General features: G+C 43.5%; 1 protein-coding gene across 2 annotated transcripts in view; it reads left to right on the top strand.

Moving 5' to 3' along the window:
* Positions 1-387: 387 nt before the first annotated feature.
* Positions 388-11,002, top strand: part of Nedd4l (NEDD4 like E3 ubiquitin protein ligase) — a 304,979-nt gene continuing 294,364 nt past the window's right edge. For both annotated transcript variants that reach the window (XM_076836530.2, XM_076836529.2), the window contains exon 1: positions 388-738. In XM_076836530.2, the coding sequence (XP_076692645.1) occupies positions 691-738 (48 nt within the window). In that variant the 5' untranslated portion in view covers positions 388-690. The remainder of the gene's footprint in view (positions 739-11,002) is intronic.

The following is an 11,002-nucleotide window of genomic DNA, read 5'->3' as shown; positions in this document are numbered from 1 at the left end:
GAAGCCGGCAAGGGAGGGTCAGCTGGGTAGGCCAAGCCCGCCTGGGCACGCCCCTGATCCCCCGCCCCGCGGCCGGGTGACCCCCGGACGCCAGCAGCTGCCGGGGGTGGGGTGGGCGTGGGGCAGAACTCCACCACCCCCTCGGCCGGCGGCCCGCCCCCCAGCTCGGCCGGTGATTGGCTTGGGGGGCGCGTGTGCCCGCCCCGGCGAGCGGGGAGGCTCTAGGCTCCGGGTGGGAGGAGGCGGAGGAGGGGGCGGGGAGAGTGGGAGCGGGGGGCGGGGGGCAGACGAGCCGGGTCGCCGGGATCGCAGAGCCAGCTCGGAGAGGGGCGGAGAGCGGCCGGCGAGCGGGGAGGGCCGGAGGAGGGAGGTGCGGGCCGCGGGGAGGGGAAGCCCGGCGGCCGCCGCGCGCAGGGAGAGGCGCCGGGGCTGCCGCCCGCCGCTCGGCGCGCTCTCGGGAGCCGCCTGTCCGCACGTCCCGCAGCCTTCCGGGAGGAAGCGGCGCCGGCAGCGGCAAAGGCTGCGCGCTCGGGCACCCTCACCTGCGGGCGCCTGACCGCTTCTCCAGCGGGACGCGCGTTGGGCCGGGTGCCGGACCGCCTGGCCGCGGAGGCAGAGGAAGACCCGGCGGCCCGCGCCGCAGCCCAGCAGCCCCGGATCGTCTCGGACCCCGCGCAGGGCGCCGGCTCCATGGCGACCGGGCTCGGGGAGCCGGTCTACGGACTTTCCGAAGACGAGGTGAGCGGCACCCCCTCCCGCCCGGGACTCCCCGGGGAGTTCCGCCCCGCGCCGGCAGGGGAGGGATCGGGGCTACCCCTGGGCTGCACGTCTCCCCCGCCTGCAGGGGGGCCCCAGAAACTGGAGCGCCCGGGAGCAGGGTCGGGGGAGAGGGGCTTGGGTCCTTTTCCTCGCAGCTGAGCGCATTGTTTGTAAATAAAGCGGCCCGAAGCCCTTGGAACCGGGGTTCACTCCGCCTCTCCCCGCTTTTGGGATGGGCTGAGGGCGCTTGTGCCTCTTTGCCCCGCGGGTCCCCTTCCTCTCTGAGCCTTGCCTCCTGAGGCTGTTGGGCAACTTTCCGCCTCTCGTCCCTGCAGCCCGGAGTCCATGATGCGTGTCACGTCTGGGTCGCGGCAGGAGACCCGCGCGGTGCGGGGGATCAGGGGCTGCGGAGGACCCTGATGGTTCCCCCCCCTCCCGAACTTTCTAAGGATCCTGTCTGCAGGCTATCAGCAGCGTGTGTGTGCTGATCCTGGTGGTAGTGGGGGAGACGCCGGGAGCTGCGTGTGGCCGTTCCTCTGTCTTGCAAAGTCTGAAACCTGGATTGTGCATTTCGGAGCCTCTTTTTTGGTGGAGGGCCCAGCGAAGGTGGCAGGTGCTGCTAGAAACTTGGAGGAAGCCTGCAGTTCTGCCAACCCCCCTCCCCCAACCCAGAGGATTTAAAGCCCGGCACCTCCGGGGTGGGTGGAGAGAGGAACACTCCATTGATCTCTTTTATTAATAAAGCGAATGAAATAAGCCACGCCCCCAAACGGTTGGTTTCATTGGAAAGGGCTTTGTTTTTTACCCTCACTCTCTCCTCCGGTTTCCCACTCCCCCTTTTGAAACAATCCTGCTAAATCACTGCTCAGCCCTCTCTCAACCAGCTACGCTCGGCTCTTATTGGTGTGTTGCTCTGCCAAAAAGGGGGGTGGGAGGCCTGTCTCGGGCGCGGCGTGACAGGCAGACTGGATGGAGCAGGTAGGAGTGGTTTGCCATCTGGCGGGGTGCGCGCCCAGGTCTGGCTCCCCTTTCGAGAGGTGAATTTACAACCCTTGAAGCATTACTCAGCAGGGAGGTATTTCCTATCCTGGTTGTGCATTTCGTGAAAAGTTGATGCCTGGAAATTCAGGCTTTCTCGATTTCTCTTTTCTTCTCCTCCCTTCTTTCTTTCTGAGGCTCCCTTTTCTCTAGTGATGGGGGTGGGGTTTAAAGAGAGGCTATTATCTCAGACGGGCTCACACTATGGCTTCTATGCCTTCGCTCTCAGCAGCTTTCCTACCCTGCCACGGGCTGTGTGTGTGTGTGTGTGTGTGTGTGTAAGTGTGCAATGCAATGGGTATCTTGGGTGGGGAGGGTGTGTAGGGGGTGACTTTTCTCTGACGGTGCTAAGCTAGGCTTGCTGTGGTGTTTATCAAAAAAAAAAATGAGCACCTTTTGTCATTTTGCCATGTTTTGCTTGAGTAAAATACTTTCCTTTTTTTTTTTCCCTTTGCGCCCCCCCCCCCCCATGGGTGAAAGTAGCATTGTTTTTGTTTACCCAGGGGTTCTCCTCCCTCCTGGATCCTCTCCTTTCCCTTTAATCCTCCACTTCTTCATTTAACGAGGATCAGTAGAGGCAGCCCGGGGAGCTCTTAGAGGTGCAGAGGTATCCACATTCCTGAACAAAGAGCTGCTTGGGTTAAGGTGTGGAGGGGGATGTGGACAGCTGTGTTTCATCTAAGGTTTTTAAAAACATTTTTAATAACACCATTTTTAAAAGCTCCCTGAAAAAATATTTTAAGAATGTTTTGGGAAATGCAACTGGATAAACAAATCACATTTATGTTATTGTTGTTAGTGCTTTGTTTACCTTGGCAGTGGTGTCAGATTCTACCTAGAGTGCATCTTGCCACTCTTGTCTCTGATGAGTCAATGCTGATCTGAACTGGTGAGAAGTGTGAAAGTGAGGGAGACATAGGTACAGAATCCGAGGCTGGGTGGGCTCCCTATGACTGGCTCATTCCTGCTGTTGCCAGAGGGTGTTGGGGACCATACAGGTAATAGCAAGAGGTGATGAAGACACCTTTTATTAGTCATTGCTGGTACTGTTTAGTTCTACACACATTATATTACACTCAAGACAAGTCTCATCATTCTTCTTTTTTTTTTTTAGTCTTTTCCTACTAGTGAAAAAAATAAGCCTGGGCTATTTTGATAATTTCTGTAATACTTGGTTTTTATGGGAGTTTTCACGCTGTCAGGTCGCCTTCCTGAGAAGCAGGGAATGCCTTCATAGAATACTAACACCAAATTGTTATCTATTCACAGCTAGTATTGTCTCCCTGAAATAGTCTAGGTAAAGAAACAAATGGAAGATTTTGACAGTCTCTGAAAGTAGAATGCCTGCTAAAACAAACAGCAGGGTGGGTTTTCTGAGGTGTGTTAAATATGTGTGCCCTGCAGTCTGCAGACTTAGTGTGCTGCAGAACAACATCACACATGAAGGTATTTTTGGTTGCTGTAGAGAAGAGCACACTTATAAATCTCTTAGAAACATAGGCACCCACACCTAGCAGATTTCTTATAAGCAAATTTCTTACTTTATTTGAGGTTGATGGAAAGTGTTATGTATTTAGAGTGCACTTAATTATTTACCATTGTATAAAGACTGTTGAGTTCTCTGTACTTTAGTGAAGCATAGTATTAACCTAGAACATGAGTTGGGGGAGGGTACCAAAGCAGGGTGGTGGGTATTATTCATTAGCTAGGTCTATCTCATTTGTAGAATGAAAAGAATTAAGATGTAGGCTTTGCTTATGTGAATGTATGTGTGGTTTAATTTTTGTCGTGTGTTTCTGGGTGACCTTCCTCTGGTGAGTTATTCATATTCACTTGGATTTCAATCACATTAGTTTAGGGAACCAAGTTTGAAATCACCATCAGATGAGTTTTGGTGTTGGAGGGATTAGCCTTTGAACAAAACTTCTTATTCATGGTTGAGGATTAGATTTGGAATAGGAGCAGTTTGGACTAGTTTCTGCCTCTGGCTTGGGGCCTTCGTGGTCTTTTTTCTACTTTCTATTTATTGTTGGACATCTGTAGCTCATTTGGGCATAGTTTTCTCATGAATGATACTGTTAACTTTCTGAAATCTTTTATTACATCTTGAAGGGTATCTTTCATTGAAAAAAATTGTCTACTGGATGAAAAATTAGAATTTGAATGACAGCCTTCTTCATAATATTAGATGGCATTTAAATTTGGGGGGTGCAAGAATGAGGCAAATGGCATATAAATGAAGGATGGGCTTACTTGGAATGGGACTTTGATTGACAGTGGCTGTTGTTCTGGATGGCTCCTCTCCATCAAGTTCCACACTAAGCCTTATGCATACTATCTCATTTAAATTTCATTAAAAATTCCGGGTTTACAGATGCTGAATGAGAGTTCAGAAAGTGTAAGTGAACGCATAAGGACACACAGCAAAAAAGTTATGAGACCAGTCCTGTTGATTCCAAAGCCATTTTTTTTTTTTTTTTAAACATGCTGAATGGTCTTTCCTTTCTTCCAAGCATCTTGAAAGGTCTTTGTAGCTAGATTATTCATGATGATGTAAAACACATACAAACATTAAGGGTTGCAAACTGATGCTCCTGGGTCAGATTTGACTAGGAATCTTGCTTAATGTCCAAGTGTGTTAAAACTTGGAAACTTTCAGGAAAAATCTAGCTTCACTGGAGGAGCCACTTTCTCACCTGGCAACAATTAGTAGCTTCGAATGATGGCCCTTGGGATGTGGTGGTGTGTGTAGTTGAGACAGTATCCATTGTTCCTGATTGTTTTAAGGTATCTCTTTGCTGATTTGTATGTAATTATGAACTTCATAAAAATATTTAAGGTTGACCTTTGGCATAGACATTTCTTTCACCATATTTATTTTAAGGTGCCATCAATTTTAAGATGCACCATTATTTTATGTACCACTAAGAAAAAATGCTGTCAGATTACATGCTGTCAATTTTATGATGCATGTTTTTTTTTTCAGAGATGTTAAAATATGAAAATAACAATGTTTTAGAATGGATAAATTATAGTAATTAGGAACCTGGGATGACCCCATGCCGTAGCTCCAATCATTCAACTCTTTTTTTGAATGTTGAAGTGTGAACCCAGGACCTCTATCACTGAGCTACACCCCCACCCCCAATCCAACACTTTTTTTTTTTTTGCTTATTTTATTTTATATTTAAGTTATTTTAATTTTTAAATTTGTTCTAGCCAATCCAACACTTTTAAATCACCCTTTAAGTTGGATTTCTTTCTGTGTCTGAGAAAGGGATAGAGGGAAATGCTTTTATATGAACATTCGCAGAGAAGACATCTTAAGAATAATAGTTAATTTTTAAAAAGTGCCTTGTATGGTTTTAAGAGACTATTTCACAATTCCTCAGTGCCATCTTTGAGCTGCAAAATGGTCAGGACAAGACTGCTTTTGGAGATTACAGTATAGAGATTATTTGCACCTGAAGGTAGATGCTGAGAGGCAGTTTTCTCAAGGGAGGTAATTCTTGCCAGTCATGCCAACTCCACAGCCTGGGTCCGGCTTGGCATGCTCTGTGAGGTGCAGTAAACTCAGGACCTGGACCACCACTCTCAGAGTCTATGCCATGATTGCTAATGTTTTAAGAATATCTAAAAAGGGCTAGGTTTTATGGTGACATTTACAAGTAGCTGTTTGTTTTTGAAATGCTGGGAATTGAACCCAGGGCTTCATGCATACCAGGCAAGCATTCTGCCACAGAGCTGTACCTCTAGCCCAAAGCAGTATTTTAAACTGGCAGGTATTATACATTGCTTTGAATTTAACACTCATTAATTTGAATTCACATCAAGGAGGTAGTATCTGTGAAATTTATACATTTTGATATTTTTGTTTATATTATTTTCAGTTTTATTAAATCAGAATGTTTGAATTATTTCATTACTGAAAAACCAGTTTCCTTAACTGAAGGAATAAAAATAAATTTGTTTAAAGGGGTGAAGATAGTGGCCAACTGGGAATCTTTGGATGATTGCAACTTCTTTACCATGCAGAACACAATTTAGGGAAGTCAGATCTGGATACCTGAACTTTTATCCAGTGCAGTAGGTACTCTCCTCCCTAGGAAGCTTACTTGAGAAAGTTTGTTTTGGGATTCTGGAGAGCCTCAGTATGCTTGAGATATATTTATTCAGGAGAAGGATGAATAATCTTGGGGGAAAATCCCTGTGAATATGCCAAAAGCCACTGAGTTTTAAATTTTAAATGGATGAAATGTATTAGATATGAATTACATCTCAATATGGTAGCTTAAAAATGACTAATGGTTTTAGAATGTAACATTGCAACAAATATATAGTTCAAGAATGTAACATTGCAACAATACATAGTTCAAGAATGTAACATTGCAATAATACATAATTCTAGCTAAATTGCTTTCTGCATTGATTTGAGTAGAAGAAACTTTGTTCATTGCTAATTTAACCACCTCTCTTCCTTGTGTAGTTATTTAAAATGGCATCAGAAAAAAACATGGCTATATAGGCTAGAAAGAGAGCATATTTCATTAAAAATTTTTGAACGGAAATCTTCTTACTAAACAGGTTTTTTTGGTCATCCTTGAATTTTGTGTAACATCAGGATAAAACAAAACAACAACACAAAAAAACCCCTAAGCCTAACTTATGAGTTTTCAAACTTTTTATGTTGCAAGTGTTTGAATGAGTTTGTCTTACTAACTTTTTTTTTTTTTAATTTAATTTTATTTTAAGAGATGAGGTTTTGTCTATGTTGTTCAGTTTAGCCCTGAACTTCTGGGATGAAGTGCTCCTCTTGCCTCAGCTTCCTGAGTATCAGGGAGTCAGGCTTGTGCTGCTGAGCCAGGCTTTGAGATATTTGTTAACTAGCAACAAAGCAAACCACACGTTTATCTTTGGAAAGTCCTTGTGAAGGATCAAAGTAATGTACATGTGCTGTCACCTGTCAGGATCATAAGTATCCCAGTGTTAGACTTAATGAAGGGCATGGAAAGTATAACAAAATGTTATTTTCTGTTTTTATATTGTTTCTCTTCCAGGTCACAGTATAAATAAATATATTTCATTTTCTGACTATAGGTGGCAATATTTGAACTGTTGACTAGTGTTACTGTCAGTTTGCTTGATTCTTGTTGGTGGAATATGGAAATGAGAGCATGATTTAGAAATGTGAACAAAATGTCTAGACTTACAAAACAGCATTTTCCCATAAACTTAAAGAATCAATTATTTAATGAAAACACCCACAGTGGTGTTTCTCAGTGGGCAGTATCAGGAACCATCAATTTTCCAGGTTTCCAGGGTTCCTCTTCTCCAGATCATATGCAGCTTTAGGAGCCAGGAACATGCATTTGGATTTGGGGAAGGAAGTCCCAGCAGCATCCAAGCACACAGAGGGTTGGATGCTGTCACAGTCCTTTCTTCTTGGACATGTAAGGACTTCTGAATACTTCTAGTTCGGTTGGGTGGACCTTTCCATAACTTACTGTCATTGAATTTGAGAAAAAAATGAATGATTGCTAATTGCAGTGTTGGAGAGATTCTTGATACCTGACCAGGACTGTGGCTTGTGTCTTAGCAGAGAGCTTGGTGGTGTAACGACCCGGGCCACTTACGTCTTGCATATCTCAAATCTCATTAGAGTGTAATGTTTTGTTCAGAACCCAAGTGGACCTCATGGCCTGTCCCTGTGAGGCCTTGAGGTGGGAAGAACTGTATTCCCCAAGTGTATCCGGGGTAACTAGCTTAAATTTGACACTTCAGTGGACTTTTTGTCCCTGACTCCACAGAGTCCTGTATTGATTCAGAACTCACTGAGTTTAATGTCAAGGCTCTCAGATTCCCCGACTGTCATCAAATTCAGTGTTTGGTGACTTCTTGGCAGGCGGGCCAAGAGATTTTGTATTCTTATACCTCTAATTCACCCAGAGAACAGGGCCATTCAAAGGTGAGTTTTCTTTTTGGTGCAAGAAGCTATGAACTGCCTTGCTTCTGGTTTGGGTGACATCCCGTCACTTGTCACTTGGTCAGGGCTCTTGGGGTCCACAGTTTCCAGGTCTGCTGAAGTGAAGTGTTGATGGCTCTGGCATGTTTCTACCTCCTGTCTACCAGGTAGAGACCACGCACCCTGTCTTAAGGAGACCTGCAGTGACAAGGGCCTCGGCTGGGCCCTGACTGTGGGTCTTGCCTGTGATAGCACAGTTTTCATATTCTAGTTACATTTCCCACTTCCAGCCTGGCTCAAGGCCAGCCCTCTCTTTGTATTTGGGTGTGATGTTTGATCATGTTTATAATTTAATTTTTAGTTTTGAGACAGGGTCTTACTAATTTACCAAGGCTGGCCTTGAACTTGTAACCTTCCTATCTCAGTCTCAGTAACTGGGATTATGGGTGAGCAACATCACACCTGACTATAATTTTTTTTTAAAATTTTTTTTAGTTGTAGATGAACACAAAATAATACCTTTATTTTATTTATGTGGTGCTGAAAATTGAACCCAATACCTCATGCTCACTAGGCAAGCGCTCTACCACCGAGGTACAGCACCCCCCCCCCCCCCATAATGTGTTTTTAAAGTGTATTGTAAAGCTGGGCTTCCTCTTGAAGGTAAAACTTTGAGATTGTTGTAATAGAGTTTAGAATGGTGGCCAGTACACTCCTACCTAATGGGTCACTCGAGTTGTTCCAGTTGTATGTCTGTTCTGAATGAGTGAAATACAAAGTTAAACAATTTATTAGACTGACCTGGTGATACAGTTTTATGTTTAGGTTTTGGCACGTGAGTGGTAGATAAACACCAATGTGAGAAGTCCAGTGAGGACAGGCTTTGGACCACAGGTAATAAAAGTGACAAAAAGCTTTTTGTTATTTTTTCTAAGAGATTCAGGATATGTATATCAGGTGAATTCGCTTTGTTTACCTCTGTGTCTTTGTTTGTTTTTCAAGTTTTGGAGGAAATTTTTTTTTTTTTTTTTTACAAAAATGAAAGCCAGCCTCCTTTATTTAGAGAATCACTTGGTTTAGTGAGCACTCAGTGGCAACTTATGTTTTAATATTTTATTTATGATTAACATATATTAATTGTACATATTAATAGGGTTCAGTGTGCTGTTTGAACACAGGGTGCAGTGATCAAATCCAGACTCCCTTCCTACCCTCCCCCATATTAACTATTTAGTAATGAGTAAAACGTGTGTGTGTCCCACCGGATTCAAGGTTGTGCATACTCGGGCTTGACTCAGATCTCTAACCAGCCTTACTGCCTGCAGAACCTACAGTCTTCTAAAAACTCTCTTCCTTTGTTTCTGCTCTCCATTTTCCCCTCTCATTTAATAAGTAAGTGAGTTGGCTTTGGTTTCGTCATAATGCTGACTTCCTCAGCCCATTGTGGTTTGGGATGGGAAGAGCTCCAGTTTTAAACTGAAAATCAGATTGCTTTCTTTAGTCCTCCTCTGATTTCTGTGCTCCACACATTGTGTAATACATGGATACAACCCTGATTACAGTTGGTAAGTTGATTGTGAACTTGGTCTGGCCATCTGTGTCCCTCTCTTCCTAAAAGCCACAGGATGCAGGAATGTGGCTCTTGGGCTGAGCTGCATGGAGAGGGAGCTGAGCAATCGAGGCTGATCATCAGCTCTGGAGTATGTTTAAGCTGATTCTTGAGAAAGTGGTGTGTGCCCTGCAGGCCACACCTGCCTTGGAGTTGAGGTCTTGGTTTTCATTGACTATTATTAGTGAAAGATGACACTTTAAGTGGGAGTCTGAGCTTTTGCTCCTTTTCTGTGAGAAGTGAGATGGAGAAAGCTACTGGGTATAATCATGGGAGAGGGGGTGGGGAGGGGAGATGTTGAAGAATATTTACTGACAAGATGTCAGTGGTATGGTATGTAGAGACTGCGGTTTACAAAACAGTGGTGCTATAGAATCCTATTGTGGTTAAAAGTGTTTACACATACCAAAAAAAAAAAAAAAAAAAAAGACTAGGAGTGTATCCCAGAATGCAAATGGTGGTTATCTTTGAGCAAAGGGATTACAGGTAATTTTTTATTGTCTTTTTTTCTTGCTTACTTGTAATAAGCTTTTTTTCTTACTGAAAATTTAAAAGTAAGGTAGAACAGTGGGGTAATTACAGTTCACAATAACCTAGGGTATATTTTATGAATAACTGGAGAGAAGAGCTCCAAACAGAAAGTAATGCTGAAGAGATGGAGATGTTACTGACCCTTTGATCAGTACACATTGTGCACCTGTATTACAATTCACACTGAACCTCATAAATTTGTGTAATTATTACATATTAATTAGAAATTTTAAAAAATGTTTAAGGAGATGGAGATTTTAACTACCCTGATTTGATCATTGCATGTTGTGTGTGTCAAGTCATCACACTGCATCTTATGAACATGTACAATTAAAATAATGCTTAATAAAATAACTAAGTAAATAAAAATAAGGTAGAAAGACACTCCCGCCTCCCCCCCCCCCTCAAATACATGTACTTCCACAACATTCAGGTAAACATTAGAGCATTCGTTTGGTGCAAATGTTGATACCAAGTTGGTTTAGTTTAACATGTTTATCAGGGGTGGCCTTGAGCTTTGTGTCCACTGGAACCAGTGTCATTGAACTGGCCTGTTGGGACCTTCCCACAAAATTGGGAGACAGTGGGATACATAAAGGAATGAGCATTTTAAAAAAATAATAATAAAATTGGATTTTTTTTGCATGCAGCTTATAAAGTAGATGTTTTATTTTTCTAACTATGAATGCTTAATATTTGTATTTTCATATGCATGATAGCTGCATAAAAGCAATTTTAGTAGTGTTTGTGTTCCTGAATTTTTTGAGTTCTCTGAAAATTATGACATGTCATCAAACTCAAATCTATCCTTCTTTTTTCTTGTTTTCATGGTTTTTGGGTTAGAGATCAAAACCCAAAAGTTATCACTCTATTTAATACTTTAATTTGTTTTTCTGTCCAAGCTGGCCTTGAACTCATGGATAGAAGTGTTTCTCCTGCCTCAGTCTCCTGAGTAGCTTGGACTACAGGTGTGTGCCACCACTCCTGGTGAATAGTTTTAGATATCAGAATGATAGTTATGCATAGATTTAAGTGGCCAAATACAAATATTTAAGTGGCCAAAGCTCCATTATCCTTTCTTTATTGGTGGGGGAGGGGTACAC

Source organism: Callospermophilus lateralis, chromosome 17 (assembly GCF_048772815.1).
Source record: "Callospermophilus lateralis isolate mCalLat2 chromosome 17, mCalLat2.hap1, whole genome shotgun sequence".
Lineage (NCBI taxonomy): Eukaryota > Metazoa > Chordata > Mammalia > Rodentia > Sciuridae > Callospermophilus > Callospermophilus lateralis.
The sequence above is the reverse complement of the archived record's forward strand: the minus strand, read 5'-3'. Positions and strand labels throughout refer to the sequence as shown.